This window comes from Chaetodon trifascialis, chromosome 4 (assembly GCF_039877785.1).
Source record: "Chaetodon trifascialis isolate fChaTrf1 chromosome 4, fChaTrf1.hap1, whole genome shotgun sequence".
NCBI lineage: Eukaryota > Metazoa > Chordata > Actinopteri > Chaetodontiformes > Chaetodontidae > Chaetodon > Chaetodon trifascialis.
Window position 1 is genome coordinate 30,757,367 of NC_092059.1, and position 24,448 is coordinate 30,781,814.

Here is a 24,448-nt window from a genome sequence, read left to right on the forward strand (position 1 = left end):
TGAATGTTATGCTTGATTCATTTCTGACTTCTCAGAGAAGCCCAGTGAGCCGGCTCAAATTTGGGTATAAAAAGGTGAATTCAGTTTGAAATTCCTCATCCATCCATCCATCCATCCATCCATCCATTCATCCATCCATCCATCCATCCATTTTCACCCGCTTCATCCGGGGCCGGTTCGTGGGGGGAGCAGTCTGAGCAGGGACGCCCAAACTTCCCTCTCCCCAGACACTTCCCCCAGCTCTTCGGGGGGGACCGCGAGGACAGCCAACCGACATAGTCACTCCAGCGTGTCCTTGGTCTTCCCCGGGGCCTCCTCCCGGTGGGACATGCCTGGAACACCTCCCTAGGGAGGCATCCAGGGGGCATCTGATAAAGATGTCCAAGCCACCTCAGCTGACTCCTCTCGATGTGGAGGAGCAGCAACTCTACTCTGAGCTCCTCCTGGGTGACAGAGCTCCTCACCCTATCTCTAAGGGAGTGCAAAGGAAACTCATTTCAGCCGCTTGTATCCGGGACCTCGTTGAAGATCTTTTGGTCATGACCCAAAGATCTTCATAGGTGAGGGTAGGAACGTAGATTGACTGGTAAATCGAGACCTTCGCCTTTCGGCTCAGCTCCTTCTTCACCACGACAGACCGGTACAGCGATTGCGTTACTGCGGCTGCTGCACCGATCCGCCTGTCAATCTCACGCTCCATCCTTCCCTCACTCGTGAACAGGATCCCAAGATACTTAAACTCCTCCACTTGATGCAGGAACTGTCCCCCAACCTGAAGGGAGCAAGCCACCTTTTTCAGGTAGAGAACCATGGCCTTGGACTTATAGGTGCTGACTCTCATTCCAGCTGCTTCACACTCGGCTGTGAACCGCCGCAGTGCATGCTGAAGGTCCTGGCTCAAGGGAGCCAACAAGACAACATCATCCGCAATAAGCAGAGACGAAATCTGCCAGCTCCCAAACCAAACCCCCTCCGGCCCCTGGCTGCGCCTAGAAATTCTGTCCATAAATATGATGAACAGAACCGGTGGCAAAGGGCAGCCCTGCTGGAGTCCAACATGCACCGGGGACAGGTCCGACTTACTGCCGGCAATGCGGACCAAGCTCCTGCTCCGGTTGTACAGGGACTGTACAGCCCTCAACAGAGGGCCTCCAATCCCATACTCCCGGAGCACCTCCTACAGAATGACGCGAGGGACACGGTCAAATGCCTTCCCCAAGTCCACAAAGCACATGTGGACTGGTTGGGCAAACTCCCATAAACCCTCAAGCACCCTGTGTGAGCTGGTCCAGTGTTCCAAGGCCAGGACGAAAACCGCATTGTTCGAGGAAGGCTGAGGAGTGTGATCCCCCAATAGTTGGAACACACCCTCCGGTCCCCCTTTTTAAAAAGAGGGACCACCACCCCAGTCTGCCAGTCCAGAGGCACTGTCCCCGACTGCCACGCGATGTTGCAGAGGTGTGTCAACCAAGACAGTCCTACAACATCCAGAGACTTGAGGTACTCAGGGTGGATCTCATCCACCCCCGGTGCTTTACCACTGAGGAGCTTGCAAACTACCTCAGTGACTTCAGTCCCGGTGATGGATGAATCAACCTCCAAGTCCCCGGTCTGTGCTTCCTCTACAGTAGACATGACAGTGGGATTGAGGAGATTCTCGAAATATTCCTTCCACCGCCCGACAATATCCCCAGTTGAGGTCAGCAGCTCCCCATCTCCACTGGAAACAGTGTTGGCAGAAAGCTCCTTCCCCTTCCTGAGACGCCGAACGGTTTGCCAGAATTCCCTTGAGGCCGACCAGTAGTCCTCCTCCATGGCCTCCCTAAACTCCTCCCAGACCCGAGTTTTTGCCTCTGCAACCACACGAGCTGCCGCACACTTGGCCTGCCGGTACCCATCAGCTGCCTCAGGAGTCCCATGAGCCAACCAGGCCCGATAGGACTCCTTCTTCAGCTTGATGGCATCCCTTACTTCTGGTGTTCACCACCGAGTTCGGGGGTTGCTGCCACGACAGGCACCGTTGGTTTTACGGCCACAGCTACGGACAGAGGCGTCAACAATGGAAGTGGAGAACATGGTCCATTCGGACTCAATGTCTCCGACCTCCCTCGGAATCTGGTCGAAGCTCTCCCAGAGGTGGGAGTGGTGATCAGTTGACAGCTCAGCCCCTCTCTTTACCCGAGTGTCCAAGACATACCGCCGAAGGTCAGATGATACGACTACAAAGTCGGTCATTGACGTCCGGCCTAGGGTGTCCTGGTGCCACGTGCACTGATGGACACCTTTATGATTGACCATGGTGTTCGTTATGGACAAACTAGAAATCCAAGAACAGGACACCATTCGGGTTCAGATCAGGGAGGCCGTTCCTCCCAATCACCCCCCTCCAGGTATCACTGTCGCTACCCACGTGAGCATTGAAGTCCCCCAGCAGAACAATGGAGCACTTTCCAGTACCCCTCCCAGGGACTCCAAGAAGCCCGGGTACTCTGCACTACCGTTCGGCCCATAGGCCAAAACAACAGTGGGAGACCTATCCCTGACCCGAAGGTGCAGGGAAACGACCTTCTCGCTCAGCGGGGAGAACTCCAACACATGGCGGCTGAGCTGGGGGGCTATAAAGAAGCCCACACCAGCCTCTCATCGTGGGCAACTCCAGATTAGAAGAGAGTCCAGCCTCTCTCAAGGAGTTGGGTTCCAGAGCCCAGACTGTGCGTGGAGGTGAGCCCGACTATCTCTAGCAGGTACCGCTCAACCTCCCCCACTAGCTCAGGCTTTTTCCGCCCCAGCGAGGTGACATTCCATGTCCCCATAGCCAGAGTCGTTGTCCAGGGTTTGGGTCGTCGGGGCTCCCGCCCACGACTGCCACCCATATCACATAGCACCGGCCCCTTCTGATCCTTCCTGTGGGTGGTGGGCCTACGGGAAGGCGGGCCCACGTCGCTCCTTCGGGCTGTGCCTGGCCGGGTCCCGTGGGCAAAGACCTGGCCACCAGGCGCTCGCCTGCAAGCCCCAACCTCAGGCCTGTTTCCAGGGTGGGGCCCCGGTGAGGCCAATCCGGGCGAAGTACGCTGCCTTGATTTATTTTTTTCATAGGGGGCTTTTGAACCGCTCTTAGTCTGACCCGTCACCTAGAACCTGTTTGCCTTGGGAGACCCTACCAGGGGCATTAAGCCCCGGACAACATAGCCTCTAGGATCATTCGGGTGCTCAAACTCCTGCACCATGATAAGGTGTCGGTTCAAGGAGGAGGAAATTCCTCATTCCTGTTCAAAATCGTAAAACATCGAGAGCTCACTGAAAATGAAAGAGTCCGCATTAAAGCACTTCATGATGCTGGATAGTCTCTGAGACAAATAGGGAAAGACATAAAGTGTTCTCACAATGTGGTCAAGTGTGCCTTGGAGTCAATTGCCAAGACTGGTATTTAAAAATACTGTTCCTGACCAGTTTGTTCAGTCTTTTTCTGTCCCTCTCAGAGCTTCCACAGCCCCAGCAGACCACTGTGTAGGACATTGTAGTTGCCACCACTGTGTCTTAAAATGTCTCCTACACATTCCAAAGGACCTCTTTCTTTGCAGATGAGGTCGACTTTGGCCCTTCATGCAGAGAATATCAGCATTGTTGATCCAGTCCAGTTTGTGGTTGAGGTGAACACCCAGGTGTTTGCACTTGCCCACGATCTCAATGCCCAAACCTTGGATGTTCACAGGTGTAGTCTGTGTCATCTTCCTGTGCCCTCTCCTTTGCTGGCGTTTATGTACACGTGGTTCAGTTCCCACTATTTGACAAAGCAGGTGATGACCTCCCTGTATTCCAGGTCATTCCCTTGTGTTACACGTCCAATGATGGCTGTGTCATTGTAGAACTTATGGAGATGACAGTTGCAAAGCTTCATGTATTGTGGTCTGTTGGTGAGGTAGTTGATGGTTGATAAAGGACATATCCTGATCAAAGACATCTGCTTTACAGTGGTACTTGAGGCTAGGGCAATTTCATCCAGAGTAGGTGTTAAGGGCCAAGTACTATAACTATAACTAACTAACTAACTACTATAACGTCTTTGTGTCCTTAACATATGCTTCAGTTAACAGATTGGTTTCATCTGGCTTCACTGATAAATATAACTGGCTCTAATCTGTATGGCAATGAAAATTTAGTGTTTCCTGATAATATTGCCAAAAGGGAGCATATATAGGGTGAAAACAATTTCGTCCAGTCCCTGTTAAATAATGTGATTGTAATAATCATAATAATCATAATAATAATGGTGTTGAATTCAGACAAGTACAAAGACAAGTCCTTTGTTTGGTGTAATTGGAAAGTAATTTGTAAATTTCAACAGTGCTGTCTCTTTGTGGATGTAACAGATGTATATATTTCATAGATTCATATTTCACAAGAAATCCATTTCGGTTCACATTGTGTCGTTTTTCAATGTATACACCCATTTTTATGTCTTTATTTTGGGGAACTTTTGTTTTATTAATTAACTTTATTTTTTATTTTTAAATAACGTCACTTCCTCTGTATTCACGCTGTTCTCCTCAGTCGGAATCAGGACCCACTGAGGAAAAATAAGATTGTACGATTGCTCTTTGTAAGGTGCAGGGAATAACAGGCAGTTCTTAACTTTAAAATCAATTTCTTTATTGTCTACAAAAAGGTTAAAAACTTTGGGGAAAACGGAAGGGGGCAGAAAGCTTCTCCTGGAGCTTGAAGCGCGCATCCGCGGCGTCCTCAGCTGGGCCTTGATCACTTGGGCAACACCCCCCTCCCCATCAGGGTGACATCACACACACTCAGGTGAGGGTAATTCCCTCATCAGGCTGCCATGGCAATTGGACACAACACTCTTGTCATGTAGGTGTAAAACATAGTAAAAAATGCTCAACAAAGGTGATATTATTACTCTGTATTGGTCACAAATAGCAGTGATTTTAAACAGCTGATGACATGGTCAAACACATCATAGCAATCACGGGCCATTACCTGTACCTGGTACCTGTCTCAGTAATCTTAAATTTGTCAGTGTTCATCCACAGCCTCCTTTCCTGTCACAGAATCCCCACAGCAGAAATGAACTGTTTTTAATGTCAGATAATTGACTAACAAATCCTTTTGGGTTAATGATCTGATAACTGAGAAGAATTTGTATTTTATGTTTTTAGTTAAGACCTGGTTAAACAACACTGCTGATGTAGCAACACTGATAGAGACTATTCTGTTACATTAGGACAGGAAGAGCCAGGGCCCAGTTACAGAGTCATATGAAAACCGTTTATTAGTTAAACAGAAAATCACCTTATCAGGGAAAACTCCTTCAAAGTAAAACCAACCAAAAATCACCACAGAGGGGGAAAGTAGCAAAATAAAGAAAAAACTCAAAAACACCACAAGGGCAATAACTCACTCGAGAGGGAAATGTAACTCAAAGTGTCCAGGAGCAAACTCACTAGAGAACAGCACAGATAACAATAGGAACGCTGAAACACGCTGAGAGAAGCAAGTGATCGTTTTCTGCAGCAAGACTAGTCTGGCACAGGAGTCAATCTGGAGCGGGTTTAAGAAGCCAGCTGATTAGCAGATGAGGAGCAGGTGTGTCAGGTGAGGCTCACTCCTGAGGAGTTCGGCCCCTGCCTCTCTCTCACGCACTGCCTGCTGACAGAGAGGGAGGAAAGAAAACAATGTCAGACTGGAATGAGGGAAAACACAAAAAAATATACTTTTTACCAGTCAGACAAAACAGGAAACACAGAGGATTTGGCACCTTCTTCTCTACACAATTTTGTGTGTAATGACACTGACCTGGATGGATTTACATTTTTTGAAAATCTCATTCTTGAGTTCAGAGCAGAGTTATCAGTGTTCATCATTATATTGTATTGGCAACTAAGAATTTCATATGTGTTTTTGCAGGAATTCTCAGAGCTGATTGCACTTGGTATCACCAGATATGGCAGATTAATCCTGAATGGGGACTGATGAATGACTCCAGAACGATAGAGCTTGTGAACTTACCAGACAGCTTTGAACTTACCCAACATGTAAATGAAGCCACTCATCAGCATGGTAACTATCATGGAGTTGCCCCAAGTAACTCCAGTGGGTTGTACTCAGCTCTTTCCTCACAGCCATGCAATTTTTTTTTTAAATTCTATCTCACAGATTGATAGGAGTGTTGCCACTTGTGCTGTGCTATACTAATATCTTTGTTGTGCTACTTCCCCAGTTTCAGTGTCACCGCCACTCTTTACAGCTAGTATTAGTATTAGTATTAGTAATCACGTTGGCAGGGTAAGCTATCGATAGCTAACAATTAAATCATTTCAGCTTGTTGTGTTATGCAGATTAACAGTATTCACAAGCAGCTGTAAGAGGCACCATCAAGAAACACACAGTTTAACTCCAAGGTCACTTACTGACTGTTGACTATTCTTGGGTTACAAAGTGTTTGCCTGTTTTCATTAATCTGTTGTCAGGACCTTTCTGGTCTGACTGTCAGACTGGAAGTGGAACAGTCCAAAGTTCATTTATACACGGAGAACCCAGAATGTACCATATGTAAACTAGTAGAGAGGGGTGTTCCAAGTGGTATTGCAGAAAGGCTCTTGTGGGGGCCTTAAATAAGTATGCAATCATGATATTTCTGTGTCAGGATAGATTGAGCGATATGTTGATATGCACAGAAATATATATCTAAGTACTGCATGTGGTGGTTCATTGATTTCAATTAATGGTGGTTTGTCTCACAGGAGGAGCTTCCACTATAAAGCCCAAGGTAGAGACTGTCCGTGGTGGGTGTGCAGCTTGTGGCCTGGTAGGGAAGCAGGTGCTAGAGTCCTATAATCAGGAGCTGAATTTGAAGAGGTTTTTTTTTAATGTATATATTATATATTTTTGTTGCATTTCTTTTGCCATTTTTGGCAATTGTTTCATTCTTTTTTTTTCTACAATTCACACCTGCACAACGGCACTTGCAGTTGCACTGGTGACAACAGTAAAACAAGTACCAGGAGAGGATTTTTGAGTCTGTCATCTTCTTCCACTACTGCATCAAATCCTACAGTAATGTTATGGACTTGTTAATAATAACCAGGTTAAATCCAGACAATGTTCCATATTAGAATTGCCCATATGACCATCGATGTGCGTTTTTGATGCCAACCAATTTTAACAATGAGTAAAAGGGAATCATTGATTTCCATTGATAGATGGCGAGGCTGAAACAAGTTCTGTAATATTATGAGATCATATAAGTCACACAGCATTATAACTGCTCTTCAAATTACATGATAGAACATTGCAGTCCAGGACAGGAGTCAGCTCTCCTGACCCGCTTTTCAGTCTTGATAGATAGATAGATAGATAGATAGATAGATAGATAGATAGATAGATAGATAGATAGATAGATAGATAGATAGATACTATATTCCACAAATTTTAAGTAAAAGGTATGCAATAAATGATCTAAAGGAGGCACAGTAAGCAAAGGATTAAAAGTTAAAGGTAAAAAATGTAAAAATGTCAATGTCAGGTGTTTAAATGAGTACATGAGATGTCCAGAGTTTAAATGTCCAGTGCAGACAGAATGCAAGTTAAGGTGCATGTTGAACAGAGTGTTGTACAGATTCCTTTGAGAACATTGAGGAATGTTGACATTACTGTTTAACGTTTCCCCCCCTGAGTGGAGTTAAAGAGCCGCATGGCGTGGGGAGGAACGACTTCCTCAGTCTATCAGTAGACCAGGACAGTGACAGCAACCTGTCACTGAAGCTGCTCCTCTGCCTGGAGATGACGCTGTGCAACAAATGCAGTGGATTGTCCATGAATGACAGGAGCCTGTTCAGCGCCCATCGCTCTGCCACAGATGTCAGGCTGTCCAGCTCTGTGCCCACAACAGAGCCCCTTCCTCACCAATTTGGCCAGACGTGTAGCGTCCCTCTTTTTGATGCTGCCTCCCCAGCACACTGCTGTGTAGAAGAGGGCACTTGCTACCACAGTCTAGTAGAACATCTGCAGCATGTTTTGGAGATGTTGAAGGATGCCAGCCTTCTGAGGAAGTACAATTGACTTTGTCCTCACCTGCACAGAGCATCTGTGTTGGCAGACCAGTCCATTTTGTCATCCAGCTGCAATCCCAGGTATTTGTAGGTCCGTACAATCTCCACACAGTCCCCTTTGATGGTGTTATGACCCAGCTCACAAGGGGTAGCGAAGTCACAAAAAACAACCTGTGGAAGTGATTAAAAAAGTTATTTATTTAAATCAAAGTATTCAAAATCGTTTCAAATTACAAAAGGCCAAGACAACAAAAAGAGCGAGTGGGTGCTTTTCAAACAAATGAAATAATCAAAACCAAAAGAGAACTCTCCTAAAATGAGAGCTTAACAAACTATAACTAAAAGAGAACTCTTCAAAAGGAAGAGCTGAAGTAATACTAACCAAATGAGAACTCTCTAAAAATGAGAGCTACCTAAATCCCACACCAAACAAAATGGAAAACAAAACCCTCCTCAATGAGGCCTACTATTCAAATGGAAACGAAACGAAAGCACCCCTAAGTCTACTGAACCTAACAAATCAAAAACTAAGTGTATGTATAAATTGGTCAATCAGTCCCCCCCTCTAAACCTAGCTCTTTTGAGTCTGGTTGCCAACAATATAACAACAACACACTTTTGACAAATCTGTCACACTCTAAGTGGATCTCTCCTGTGCTGAGGACTGGTCATGAGATGCCAGCCGCAGACTGCCAGGCTGAGATGTCTCTTGAAGCCAGCAGGCGAATAGGTGTTAGCAGGGGATTGGACACTGGCTGGCTCCTCCCCAATCGCCGTCCTCTTCTGGAGGAGAAGTCCTGTTTCTATTCCCATACACAGGGGGCACGAGAACACACACACAAACACACAAACAGACACAAATACCCCCAAAAATGGTGGCAGTCGTAACACCCCTCCCCTTAAAGCACAAAACCAGGGGTTTTGTTAGAGCTTAACCAATTACACGCTATACACTTAGAGTCCAGGCAAACCATAAGTTAACACATTATCACATCAACAGATTATAGCCTTGCACATTCATAGCTCACCGCATGCGGCGCTGGTACAGATTGTACATGTGGTCGAGGAAAAAGAGCAGGTTGTGGTCATTCAACGACCACAACTGGCAACAGGCTGGACCCAGGGTACACTTTCAGTGCTGAAGTGCTAACAACAAGTCAAAGGCTTCTTTTTCCATGGTGGGCCATCTAGTTTGATGCCCACCGAACACTTGGAAAAGCAACCCACCGGGTGGTCGACCCCATCCGCATTATCTTGCAAAAACACAGCACCTGCACCCCTAGCAATGGCATCCACCCCCCCAACCCGAAAGGGCGAGAAAGATCAGGAGCAGCGAGCACAGGCGCATACCCGAGAGGAGACTCCACACTTCCAAATGCATGCCGACACTCAGGAGTACACACAAGATCCCCCCCCCGGGACGTTTGAGAAACATTTCTGTAGCGCTGGATCAGCCTGTTGAGCAGCACACACACGTTTTCTGATCAACGGTAAGGTTAGACAATCGGGCAAGAGCGCGTCGGGACTGTCTGAGCGCGCCAGCTCTGCAGCGCTGTCGCTCGGAGCTGCAGAGTGACTTTCGATGACAGTGAAAGGCTGTCATCAAAATATTGTCAGACAGGGAAACATTGTCTTTTAGTGCTTGTGCACGAGTAACAACACATGAAGTAATTAAATTAGTGCGTGTCAAAGTTTCTCGGCCAAGCTCAGCGCGGGCGAATCCAGCACTTCTAGCGCAGGAAACCAGTTGTCTCCAGCTATATCATTCCCCATAAGAAAAACTATCACCTCAATGAGCAGGGCAGGACAAACAGCGACAGGGAAAAAACCTGTGACCAATCTAGAACGTATTCCATTTCAACGCCACGTAACACAGCACCATACCCGCATGCTGACTGTTCAGAGAATGGCAGTACATTTGTAAGAATCACTGATTGTGATCCACCCGTGTCTCTGAGTATCTGCACACTCTGCTGATCGCTGGGCTCACCTGTTAGTGATACCATGCCTTCAGAAATGAATGGTTTGAAACATTCATCTGGCGTCTCGCAGTCAATAGTGACAGCATTAACACTGGCTTCTGCCCTGATTAAACCAATGCCTTTCGGCTGCGGTGCACCATGCGAAGATGCAGATGCGCCACCATGACAAGACTGCTGCTTCTTGCGCTTAAGTGCTAAGCAGTTTGCGATAACATGCTCAGATTTGTGACAATAAAGGACTCTCTTTCCTCCCTCCTTGGGCTACGTGGTTTGGGAATGCTGCTCTGTGCTGCTGTAGTATACTGGGGCTTATCAACAGAGACTGACTGGAAAACAGTCTTGTGAGTGAGCGCATATTCGTCAGCAAGCACAGCAGCGGAGGGGAGTGTGGCTACTTTTTGTTCATTCAAATATACCACCATGCGCTTAGGCAAACATTTCTTAAATTGCTCAAGCAGAATCAAGCTCCCGCAGTGAGCCAAAATCGGAGGCTTTGCACGCAGTGCTCCACCTATCAAACAAACCAGCCTTTTCTCTAGCGAACTCACTGTAGGTCTGATGAGGAGCTTTTTATTGATTTCTAAATTTCTGCCGATATGCTTCAGGGACCAGCTCATAAGCACATAAGATTGCTGCTTTAACAGAATTTTAGTGGAGGCTGTCCTCCACTGGGAGCGCAACTACAGCTTCCTGAGCTTTCCCATGCACTTAACACTGCAACAGGAGAGACCACACATCTGGTGGCCACTGCAGTGCGGTAGCGATGCGTTCGAAGGCTGCAAAGTATGAATCGACGTCAGTCTCTCGAAACACAGGAACTACAGCAATGTGTTTGCTAATGTCAAATGGTTTTTGCGAAGTGGTAGAAGGAGACATACCTGAGGCAGCAGCGGATGCTCTCGGCGCAGTGGCGTCTCTCTGAGCCTCGAGGTCCAGCTTGCGTAGCCGCACAGCTTTGTCAGCCTTGATTTCCAGCCGTTTAATCTCCAGCTGGAACTCTCTCTTCTGTGCCCTCTCCCGAGCTTCCATCTGGAGACACGCAAGCTGTACTTTCAGCTTGGCATCACCTATGGAGCCAGTACTGATCGACAGGTGCTCGTACCGAGGCAGCGTGAACAGCGTTTGCGGCCGCTCAGCCACTCCGGTCTCTGCCCCTGAGTCTGTTTGAGCACCAGGAGGAGCATCTTCCGCTAGCCCTGACTGCACCGGCACCCTGATGATCTCCAATTCTACCAGCTTATCTAGAATAAGAGCTTTAAGCTCCCTTTTCAGAATTTGTTTCTGGACCGAGAGACTGAAATAGTTCACAATCTGCGCCAGATCATCTTTGCGGCAGCTGTCCAATTTGTCCAACGAGGGACTGGCCAAAAACTGTTGCAAATCGAACGACATGTTCTCACTACCACACACACAGTTACTAACCCAAAACAATTTTAAACACTCTGGTCCAAACAATAACTTACTTTCGGGAATCTTTTAACAGATATCCCAGATGAGCCCCCACTTTTGTTACGACCCAGCTCGCTAGGGGTAGTAACAAAAAACAACCGGTGGAAGTAGTTGAAAAAGAAGTTATTTATTTAAATCAGAGTATTCAAAATTGTTTCAAATCACAAAAGGGTAAGACTGTAGCGCGCTGGATCAGCCTGTTGAGCAGCACACACACGTTTTCTGATCAACCCTAACCCTTACCGCACCGCTGCCCCTGTCCAGGTGGGAGAGGGATCGGTGTAGCAAGTAAACAATGGCATCCTCCACTCCCACCTCCTGGTAATCAAACTGCAGAGGGTCAAGGGTGTGGCACACCTGTGGCCTCAGGTGGTGTAGCAGCAGATGCTCCATGGTCTTCATGACGTGTAATGTCAGGGCGACTGGCCTGAAGTTATTCAGCTGCTCAGGTTTTGGTCTCTTTGGGACTGGGATGTTGCAGGATGTTTTCCACAGCTGGGGGACCCTCCCTTGCTCCAGATTCAGGGTGAAGATGCACTGTAGGGGGTCTCCCAGCTCCCACGTGCAGGCCTTCAGCAGTCGGGGGGATACTCCATCTGGACCCGCTACCTTGCTGGGTTAAAGCCTCCTCAGGTCTCTGCACACCTTGGCTGCTGTGATCTTGGGTGGGGGGATGGTCTCCTCTGTGCTGGTGTCTAGAGGGAGAGAGAGAACAGAGGGTGGGGAGGGGTGTGCAGTACTACTGTGAGGTGCGAATGAGTTGGGGTGGTCAAACCTGTTTAAGAAGTTGTTCAGCTGGTTTCCTCTCTCGACATCTCCTTTGATGGTGGCACCCCGCTTCGAGCTGCAGCGGGTGATGATTTTCATCCCATCCCACACCTCCCTCATGCTGTTGTTCTGCAACTTCTGCTCCAGCTTCCTACCGTACTGTTCCTTCACCTCCCTGAGCTGGACTGCACACACTAATCACCGTCCTTGAAAGCCCTCTTCTTCTGGTTTAGAAGGCCCTTGATGTCACCCGTGATCCAGGGCTTGTTGTTAGCATAGCAGCATACAGTCCTTAAGGGAACAAAAACATCCACACAGAAGTTGATGTAGTCAGTCATGCAGTTCACAGCTCCCTCAATGTCCTCGCCGCGTGACCCCTGCAAAACATCCCTGTCTGTAGTTGCAGAGCAATCTCTCAGAGCCTGCTCTGCCTCAGGAGACCACTTCTTGAATGAGCGTGTGGTCGTGGGTAGCCTCCTCACTCTTGGTTTGTAGTGAGGCTGAAGCAGAATCAGGTTGTGGTCTGTTTTCCCCAGTGCAGACAGCGGGGTGGCGCTGTATGCATCCTTTACGTTTGCATGCAGTAGGTCAATAGTCCCATTTCTCCTGGTGTTACAGTCCACATACTGGAAGAAAGCAGGTAGCATTGTGTTCAGAGTCATGTGATTAAAGTCCCCAGTGATCAACACAATGGCTTCAGGATGCTGTGTTTGTAGTTTGGCAACAGTGGAGTGGTTGACGTCACGCTACCTCCACGTCAGCCCGTGGAGGGATGTAAACAATAACGACAATGGCATGTCCGAACTCTCTGGGCAAAGAATAAGGACGCAACTTACAGCCATTAGAGATTTGGAAGATTTTGGTGCTTACATACCCAGGATTACACCACCTTGTGTTGATGTATATGGTTTCAGTATGATCCTCTCCATTATCTTCATCAGGTGGGCTCTATGGGATGCGCAGTCTTTCGGACTAGAACCACATAGGGCTGGAACTCTCTCAAGACTGAGGTTCATATTGATGTGGAGAATGACCCCACAGAGTTGATCTGCACAGTCCCTGAGCAGTCTGAAACATACACTGTACCCTCTAATGATGTCACCAAGTGGGTGCAAACCCAAAATAAATGTTTTGTCATATTTTTCTCTATTTCTATTGTATTTCATTACCCTTTATCTGCATTGCTTTGAGCTGCTGGAACTCCAATTTCCCTGAGGGGTCCTCCCAGAGGGATCAATAAAGTTCAATTTAAACTAATCTAATCTAATGTTTCTCTGATACATAATCTCCAAGACTCACGTAAAGCATTCTCCATTTGATGCACGTTTTTAAACCAGTTTAACACACAGTGAGAAACACCAACCAACTTTTCAAGATGATTGATTAAGGTGTCATGTTCACTAGTGACCCTTTCATCAGATGCAGCACTTTGGTTTAAGAGGGCAAGAATTGGCAACTTATTTTCATTTTATTTTAATTTAGTCTGAGGTTGCCAATTATTTTATTGAGAGCACTTTCAGTGTTGTGGTATGTTCAAAAGCCTATTTAAAATTCATCCAGGATGTTCTTTCTTTTAAGAAAGGAGTTGATTTGCCAAGAAATTTACTGTGGTCCCAGCCTGTTGGATTCATTTTGTATGTGTATAGTTGCGAATCAGAACAAGATGTATCAATTCTAATGGGAATGTGACTTTGTTACCTATCCAAGAGAGAAACAACCCACTAAGTACAAAACATCTTCATGGGAAATACAACCATATAAGTGCTCCACATCATATTCTGATTCAAAGTACAAGAAGTCAAATAATCTTTTGTCTCTCAAAGATGTGAGGGAAACAAGTCAACATATTTTGATACTGGGTCAGCCTTTTCCTGAGACTACTGGCCTGAGGTGGGGTTCTGTATGAGGTTTGTGGATTTTGGGGGAAATTACTGGTTAGTCAGGTAGGCATGCTCCTTTTTGAATGATTGCAGCAAGCAAAAACAGTTTCAATGTGTATATGGGTACCTGAATTGTTTTAACAGATTAGAAACGTTGTGAACATATCCTTTAAGAGCCTTCCAAACCTCTGGGCCTGGGCCCATTCTGCAGTCGGTCTGTATATATAGGTTCTGTTCCTCTTTGATATTCTGATTTTATTTTTAGTTAGCATTAAGCTTTGAAAAAATATTTAAATTTTGTTTATGTTAATGAACAAAACAGGAGTAGATATGTAACAGTAAAACCATGGTGGACTGTTCAATTCAGGTTGAAAGCAATTCTTACATTAGTCAGATTTCTTTATTATCTGTATGATGATAATCCTCTTAACGATTATCTTTGCAGGTGACCTGGAGGAAGGCATCCCAGGGTAAAGTGGTGCTTTCCCCCAGAGGCCTGGTTCAGGAGCTGGGTGCTGGAGGAGTTGCATTGGGCAGACCAGAGGAGCCCTCAGAGGAAGGCAGAGTCAGTCTGCAGAAGACTGAAGGCGAGCGCTTTGACCCTGATACTGGCAGTGGAATGCTGTTCCTCAGTAATGTGACTGTGGCTCACGCAGGTTTCTATGAATGTGAAGCATGGAACGCAGGGGGCGTGGCCAGGGTGACCTTTCAGCTTGCCATCAACTCATCAACTTCCTCCGCCTCCTCCTCCTCCTCCTCTATCTGGGCCTCATGGTCCCAGGTGTCCTCACCATACTCCCCTGCCTGGCCCCGGCTCAGGAGCCATGGTCCTGCTTTGGGCTCAGATGTGAGCCGGGAGCCCCTGTATGCTGTGGGCAGCATGGCTTTTGGCGCTCTGGGAGCTGCCACTCAGACTGCCATTGCTGTGGGTATCTCCCTGCTGGCTCTGACTGCTCTCCTGCTGGTTGCCATGATCTACAGCCGCCATCACCAACGAGACAAGGAAGCTGATGGGGCTGAGAAGGTGTGTATCTGTACAAGAGTAAATAGCACATTTTTAAAACAAAAATCTTATAATGTCCAACCTGATAACTGAGAACTGTGTAGGGTAGATATTTGGGTAAATGTTTTTGGAATACGGAATTTGATATACATAACATTATATGGATTAAACCTTTCTGTTGGAACTGATGTTTGGCTGAATTCCACTGTCCACCGTATGGAATGGTAAAACTGGCAAAACCAGGGTTACAACGTTTTTTATTCAAGAAAACTAACAACCTAAAGAGAATACAAACAACATGCATTTGAAAAAAAACATTACATTAAAAGACAAGCAAGAATATATCATGGCACAGAAGCATTTGCGTTGCATTCTCCCTTTGAGAATAAGCAGGTCTTGTGATGTAAAGCACTCAGCAGAGTTGATGATCCAACCCCATGAGGGAGGCTGCTCCATAACCTGGAGCCAGGACAGCAAATGCTTGGTCAACACAAGTCCTTGAGTGAGGCACAACCAGGAGCCCTTGCAAACCAGAGCCAAACTCATAGATAATATGCCTAAGGGTGTGACGTGGGGGGGTTAGGACCCAAGTGCAGAACCACCACAACATAGATATAATTTAAATCAACTTTAATCTCGAAGCTACTAATGTGCAGTGAATCACAAACAGGCAGGATGTACTGAATATAAAGTCTCAGAATCTCTTTACGAGTTTGGTGGGGCCAACACCAAACAGTCTCAGACAAACCAAAATCCAGGAAGTGAAAAGCAAGACTTGTGGTCAGGGACAAAAGGCTATGGTATTTACTGGGGCAGGTTCGCCAACAATGTACAGCTAAAACAAGGATAAAAAAGGTAGCATACGTACAAGTAAAGATAAACATAAAAATTATATACAAGTAGTTATAAAAATAGATAAAGAACAGTTGATACAGTAGTGTCTTTATACATGTAATATTGTTTCTGTAAACTGTTGTAGGGGAACTACCTTAATTTGATGTTACATTCATTGATAAAATGACGGGGCACCACCTTCCTCAGCTAAGAAGGACCGCAGAAATTAACTGCTATAACGCTCATAAAATACTAACAAATGAACTCACAGTAAACCAGTCTGATAATCTGAAGTGTAAACTCTGGATACAGGGATCGTATATATTCAGCTCAAAAGGACACCATTTAACCAGGACTTAAATCAAAATCTCATTTATTAAGCATAATTATGGATAATGAATGATATATCATGAATAGTACAACAGAAGATATGAGGTGATGTGACATAACACAAAAGAAACTTATGGCAACACAATGGCAAAACAAGTTGGCAATAGTGAGAAGTAGTTGAAAGGGAATAATGGGGACGCGAACGTAGAGTTAAGGGATTAAACGAGTAGTTGAGAGAATTTGGATAAATTAGCAGTATCTTAACCTCACAGACCAACTCTTATTCAAACCCGCTTAGCATGCCTACTTGGTTGAAGACGTCCCGGTAAATTCTACTCCGAACAAACTCAAAATTGCCCAGGTGTTCGTCTGTGGCTCGATCTGCTCGGTGGTCCGGTGGAAGGCCCAGGCACACCAAGGTGAAGAGCTGATGTTGGATGGTGATGTCTCTCGAACTGGGTTCTACGGTGTCGGTACAGATAAGGGACGGCTCGGGATGGTTGTTAACCCAGACCAAGGATCAACAGCTGGCTGCAGGACTTTGGTTCGGTTGAGTCCATGAAGGATTATTTTAGGCTGGCCGGTCGAAAAGGGTCTACAAAATTATTATATTTGATTAAAATTTACAGATACTAAAACAAAAAACGTGTGACTTAGAAAAGTGAAAGTTTATGACAAAACTATAGAAACACGTCTTCTGAAAAGTAAATCACGCTACTCAGTATGGCTTTTGAGTAGTTCAAAGACGGGAAAAGCTTAAAGAGCAAAACGACTATACAAGACTAAGACAACTAAGAACTAACAGACAAAACTAAAACATAATGTAACATAACTTAAGACAAGACTGAGTAACGCGCACTGAATTCATGCTGCGGCTGCAGACATTTAAATCTCGCTCCAGGGCGTGTCTAATGGGCAGGCCGTCACACACGTGAGACGGTTTGTGACCAGCCTCATGGGCTCATCTGCTTCTCACTATGGTCAATCACATATATTTTGAATGGACGATTTTCAATGACATTTCAACATTGTTCACAACATGCATTAGGCAATTCCTATGATTGGATGACAACATTAAAGATAATCATGGTAACAATTTCATCCTAATATATATGATGACTCACGGTATAACTAACACAAAATAAAGAAGTAAAGAGAGGCAGACTATATTTGCCCAAGATGATTATCACTATTACGGTTACTTATTAATAAATGCATCACGTCAAGCGTATTGTTATGAACCTCTAAATGGCAGTATGGTTCCATGGTAGAAATTCAGACAAATTTTAGACAAACAACAGTTCAAATCACAATTTTGTCATTCTTCAAGTTAGAGGAACTGGAAAACATCAACATTATGCGTATAATGAGTCCTGCAAGGTGAAAACATCAGAAGTTAAGTTTAACATGGAGATTTGGTTATCCTGGTGTAGTAAGAAAAGCACACAACATACAGCACAAGTTGCCTCAGGAATGTCCAATTTACAACCCATCAGCCCCATCCGGTTTGTGGATTCCTATGAGGCATGGCATTTGTCCCTCCAGACAGTTTAATTGTCTTGAGCCCTTAGGGGCTATCGGGGAAGAATTAGCATTGACATGGGACATCCTGGGTAGGAGATAGCCCATGAGGTAAAGGCGTTGACCTTTCCGCTCTTCCCCTTCAACGAGTGTGGAGGGGAGTCCACTGAACCGGACATCCTGTCTCTCTCCGAAATCACATCTCCTTATAAGCAAACCAGTTGGTCTATAATTCAATCAGTTAGACTGGTTTACAACTGCATTTCTCATGGGAAGTCAGAGAGGGTAAGAGAAGGTCAGTTAGAGGCCAGTTCTGCTACACTGTGTAGTGTACAAGAATGTTGACATTGTGTATGGATGGATGCATAGTGAAATAAGTTACTTTTTGAACACACAGTACAACTGCAATTCCGAACAAGTTGAGACAATATGTAAAACATAAATAAAATAGAAAGTGATAATTTGGTAATACTTACTGACATTCACTAAAATGTAAACAGTAATATAATATATTTAATGTTTTACCTCATCAATTTCATTGATTTTTGTAACGATATAATAATATATAAGTTTATTCTGAATTTGATGCCCGCAACACGTTTCAAAAAAGGGGACAAGGGCAGCAAAACACTTGGAAAGTTTGATAAACAGGTAAAGACGTTAATTGGTAACAGGTCATAGTATCTTGTTTGGTTATAAAAGGGGTGTTTTTGAAAGGCTCAGTCATTTACAAGCAAGGATGGGGCGAGGCTCACCACTTTGTGAAACACATTATCGTATCAAGGATATTACTACCTGGGCTCAGGACCACTTCATAAAACCATTGTCAGTAAACAGTTCATTTGCAAATGATTGCATTCTGTTTTTATTTATGTTTTGCACAGCATCCAAACTTTTTTGGAATTGGACTTGGACCCACAAAAAGCCATTCATTACAGTTATTAAAACCTCAAATTTTTCAATTGTTTTGTATGTTCGTGGACCCCAATAGTGATGACCGTGAATTTTAACCTGCAGGAGGAAAGTATCTTGTATGTGAATGACTACTCTGATGGCCCCACCACCTTTGCCCAGCTGGAGGAGTACCGTGATGAGCGTGGCCATGAGATGTATGTCCTGAACAGGGCCAAGCCTGTGCTGCCTCCTGCTCCACCCACAGCTGTCTCTACCACTAACTTGGGTTGCTCTGCTCCATCAGACTCCTCCAGCCACACCCTGTCCTCAGGGCCCACCCAGATGAGTCCTACTCTAGCCCCCAACAAACAGCAGCAACAACAGCAAGAGGGCGACATACGGACCATGAGGAGAATGGCTGGGGAGGGAGGGGAGGCTGAGCCGGTGATCACATCAGAAGCTGAAGGGATGTTTCTTAATCACACAGGCCTGTTCATGGACTCTCAGATTGCCTATGAGATCCACTGCTGAAGGGGGGGCCCCTCAGCAGTGGATCAACTACAGCACATCGAGTTCAGCAGTTTATGGCAAAGCCTGTCACATTTATCTGAAGACATTTGTGTCTCACAGAAATACTCTTCTCCTGTGGAACAATTTACTTTCTACAGGACCTATTTACTTTTATTGAACAAGGTTGACATACCTGGCAAAGCTCACAATCTGGTTTATTAAATCAATAGTACTAAGACTTTTCAAGGGACGTACTCCGATGCCAAAATATAAGTGGTGAGTGGGCTAGTGGGTGGATTGCCATTCAAATTCCCTATACTCAAAGACTATTTTAACTGGACTCAGATATATACTGAGCTGCACACAACTGATCTGTCCTGTACTGTACATATCTGGGTCAGTATTTGTCAGAACTACTTTCATATCAGAAACCTTCCACCACCATTGCTGTTCAAGAGTTAACATCTAAGACAGTGCTCATTGTTTTTGCAGGATAAGTAAAATACAAGGGGGAAATCATGGGACCTTCCAGTTTGAGCATGTGGGAACCATATTATGTTTTATAACTTGTTAATGTCATTGTTAATATTTTAATTTAATCTGTGCAGGCTATTAAGCATCTGAAGGCAGTGCAGCGAGTGTGGGACAGCAACAGCTGAATTTTTAACTAGCTGTTTTAAGGTATGGTAACATGTTAATTATCACAGAGCAAGGATTTCAAACAAACTTCTGGTTATTTTCAAAAAGTCTTAATATTCCATCATTTTTCATACTGATCAATACTGATTAATGTCCTGTCCAGTTCCAGACATCAACAGTGAAACTGCCATCTTTATTGCAAAGTGATTTCCAACTTACACTGGCAATCTGTGGTTTGCCTTCTTTTGCTGAGCCTAACATTGGAAATTCTGGATAACTCTTATATCATGAAGCTGATTATGAGTTCTGGTTCTGTTGCTGTGGTAGAAAATACTATTCAGCGAGGTAAAAAATATAGGAAAAAAATCAGACAACTGAAACTGAATAAGAATCTATAGAAAGAAATATAATTTAAATATTAAAATGAGGCCAATATAAATTGTTTGGACTACTATATTGCCATGATTAAAATGGCTTGTAATGGTAACATGATCTGTATTCTAGTGTCACAGGATGAACAAACTAATAAAAAAGGAAAAATTCCTTTCCAATTAGTTAAACTGCTCCTACTGCCAAAGCAGAGAAAATCTGTGTAAGGACTAGAAGAACAGAAGAAAAAGCGATGTGTAATAAGATCTATCTGATTGAAGTGTTCCACTGAGAAATTACTCAGTCTTTTTTTCCAATAACAAGGCTACATCGGACTTTTTTTCATTCAAAATCACATCTCTGAGCCAATATTCTGTTTTCCCCCTTCTCTCAACTATACCCGTCAGGTAATTGTACAAATATAGGTGCTTTTGTCCCTGTTTAGATCCTGTGGGAATGATGACAAAATTTTACTAGTTGTCTCTTCTGTAGACTTTTTTCTCAATATATTTTGTTGAACATACAGTACATGCTGGACTTTTTTTTCAATATATTTTGTTGAACATACATGCATACATAACAGGCGGCAAATTAAAGGAAAAACATTAAGTGTCGAAGAAAAGAGTTGGGCTACGAGGTGCTGCCAGAACAGCTTCAATGCACCTTGGCATTGATTCTACAAATCTCTGGATCTCTACTGGAGGGATGGAACACCATTCTTCCAAAACATATTTCCTTCTTTGGTGTTTTAGTGATCATGGTGGAGAGCACTGTTGAACTGGTCAGTCCAAAATGTCTCATTGGTGTTGAGTTGGGTTGAGATCTAGTGACTGTGAAGGCCATAGCATATGGCATATCATTTTCATGCTCATGAAACCATTGACCATTCATGCCCCATGGATGGAGGAATGGTCATCGTGAAAGAGACCAGTCCCTTTTCTCCTTAACACTTTTTTTTTAAATGAAAGAAAATAACATAAGATGGTTGACTAATACATACTTCCCAGGGTCTCTGAATGCGACAGACACACAGTGGTTATCATGTGCTAATAGAGCTAATAACTAATAGCTAATAATAGCCAATAACTAAGAAGCTCATTCAGAAGGAGAGTTTGTGAAGGATTGCCTTATTATTGCTGCAAAGCTGCTGTCAGTGTAAAGAATTCAGGGGAATAAAATAAAATAAATACAGGGAAAACTTGTCGTGGAACTCAGTGATAGCAAGTGCCTGTGTCTTTTGCCTGCATGCTATCAAATGTGAAATCATTTGAAACAAAATTAAAGCTGGAGCAAGTGAAACTACAACGACATTTGAATATGCTAGTGATTGTGCAAAACTATTCAGACATTTAATGAGAGGACTGGACATGAAAAGTTAACAAAAGGAACTGAACGTATTTGCGACATTGTTTAATGTGGAACCAGCCAACAACCTACAACAAATCAAAACAACAGCAAGCTCAAAGCTAGATACAACAACCTCTGCTCAAGTGTTAAGGTGTATGTATGTCCTGTGGATTTTCGCATTCTGAAGAGACGTGCACCGAACTTTGCATCTATATTTGTGAAAACTGACAACTGTGAGACGTAGTTTTCAAAACTGACTGACTATGGCCCTCAAAGGATAATATAATATAATATAATATAATATAATATAATATAATATAATATAATATAATATAATATAATATAATATAATATATAAGGGCAGCACGGTGGGGCAGCAGGTGTGCTCGCAGCAAGAAGGCCGCCGGTTCGATCCCTGGGCGGGGCCTCTTGTGTGAGTTCGCATGTTCTTCCCGTGCATGCATGGGTTCTCACCGGGTACTCCGGCTTCCTCCCACAGACCAAAAACATGCTCGTTAGGTTAACTGGTGACTCTAAAATTGTCCCTAGGTGTGAGTGTGAGTGTGAATGGTTGTTTGTCTTGTGTGTTGCCCTGTGATTGACTGGCGACCGGTCCAGGGTGTACCCCACCACCTGTGTACTCGCCCATTGTCAACTGGGATAGGCTCCAGCCCTCCCGCAAACCCCGAAAGGGATAGGTATAGTTTAGTATAGAAAATGGACGGATGGATAATATAATATATAAAAATTTTGATGGCCGGTACCTATGTTTCCTGCACCATTGAACTCTCACTTGTGCATTCATCTTTGTCATGAGGGACTTATGCACTGCAACTGTACTATAACATCCCTCTTGGTGTAATTGTCCATTGACTGTTCCTGTCTGATCATGTCCTACATTCACATTCGTAGTCAACTGAGGAGGAGTTGCTCTCCTTTTTTTCTTGCATATTGCACTAATGCTCGAGCATCATGGTCAAATTTGTTGTCGACCACAATTTCCGACCTTATTTGCTTTGTCTTTCCCGTAGATCTAAATGCAGATGTCACTTTTGTCAATGACTATTGAAACACTAGCCAGTTAAGCAGTCTTTGAAGCTCCTGCCACCCATGCCCCAACAATGAAATCTCTTTCAGTCACTTAGATCTCTTCCTCTTGCCATCTCAATACAAAATCAGAATCAACTGGGCCTGCTCAGAGTTTTTATACATGGCACAGAGCATCATTGGATGTTTAATTGCTTCATTGTACTGTGCAGTGCATCTGTGTGGAAGTAACTGCATTAGTTATATATTTCTCCACTCATTTATTTAGGTTTTTCCTTTAATTTGTCAACCATCTACATTTAATTACATGATTAAACAATGTGCACATGCAAAATTTGACAAAAAAAAACAAACAAAAAAAACAAAACACATTGCTTTCTTGTTTTCAACAGATTTAGTTGGGGTGTCATATTCAGACAGCTTGTGACAAAAGTGTCCAAATTTTGTATTGGAGTCAGTCAAGTTTTTTTTATGTACATAAAATATTATGCACAGAAAATAAAATCTTTGTCCTGCTCATTTTTGTCAACACAAAGAAGGATGTATTTTTGGATTCTTTGCTCTGTCTTTCTCCATATAAAATGTTTAGTGTCCAACCATAGTATCTTTGTGTAAATGCAATAAAAAAAAAACAAAAAAACAAAAAAAAAAACAGATGGCAAGTTCTTTTTTTTTTCTAATCAACACAAATCACAGAGATATTACATATCTAGTCTAAACCTTTCCAACATGTCCTCTGGAGCAGGATAGCTGAGCAGCAAAGATAGACATAATTAATTACCTGGTTACCATGGTGGTCTACTCCAGCTTAAAATGAATCTTTTTAAAAACCCAGATAAGATTAAAGATGGCTGTCTCTCACCTTGATACAGGCCTTGGTGGAGGCTTCACTTCAAGTAATGTTTTTATTTTCACCACTATCTAGGACTGACTGAAAGGAAATTGATTCACTTAACCTGACTCTGTTTCTGAAACTGTTTGTAAAAGGACAGGCACTTAAAAAAAATATCTGGCAGATGAACAATCTGTTGCCCTGCGACTGGCAACCGGTCCAGGGTGTACCCCGCCTCTCGCCTGTTGACAGCTGGGACAGGCTCCAGCCCCCCCGCAACCCCGAAAGGGATAGGCAGTACAGAAAATGGATGGATGGATGGATGGATGGATGGATGGATGGATGGATGGATGGATGGCTGGATGGATGGATGGATGGATGAACAATCTATCTGTCATCATCATCAGGTTTTTTCCGTTTCCGGCGCCATCGTGAGTGGCAGCCCTTCCAGCAGCTCCGTGTGCTATTTTGTACTTTTTTGTACTTTTAGAGCTTTCAGTGCTCTTTTTTGTCAATGATTAACCTCTATCCTATGGATATGGATTTTAACGAGCCTAAACTCATTTATTTGAGGAACAAACTGCTTGCTCTGCAAACAAAGTTCTTTGCCGGTGTGGTTCCCCATTTTCCTGACCAGGTGAGGAGGCCGTATTGCCAGTTGGAGAACCGCCGCTAAGCTAAAGGCTAAGCAGCTAGCAAGAAGTGGAGATACAAGTCTTCCTTACCTTCAGTTGTCATGGGAAATGTGAACTCACTATCGAACAAAATTGATGAACATGGCTGCGCTGGTGAAAAATGTCAAGACCTACAGGGAGTGCAGTTTGTTGTACTTTTCTGTAACGTGGCTCACGGCAAACATCCTGGATGCTAACATGGAGCTACCTGGCTTCAGCAGAGTCAGGGCAGACAGAGACATAAAAGACTGCGGGAAGAGAAAAGGAGGGGGACTCGCCATATACATCAACATGTAATCCTGGGCA

At 44.3% G+C, this 24,448-nt stretch overlaps 1 protein-coding gene across 2 annotated transcripts in view; it reads left to right on the forward strand.

Annotated features, from left to right (window-relative positions):
• LOC139330261 (leucine-rich repeat-containing protein 24-like) overlaps positions 1-21,226 on the forward strand; it is a 72,140-nt gene extending 50,914 nt beyond the window's left edge. Inside the window, exons 7-8 of one of the 2 annotated variants that reach the window (XM_070961083.1) lie at positions 14,588-15,166; positions 18,848-21,226. In XM_070961083.1, coding sequence (XP_070817184.1) covers positions 14,588-15,166; positions 18,848-19,255 — 987 coding nt within the window. In that variant the 3' untranslated portion in view covers positions 19,256-21,226. The remainder of the gene's footprint in view (positions 1-14,587; positions 15,167-18,847) is intronic. The other variant, XM_070961084.1, reaches the window with a different exon arrangement.
• Positions 21,227-24,448: the final 3,222 nt, after the last annotated feature.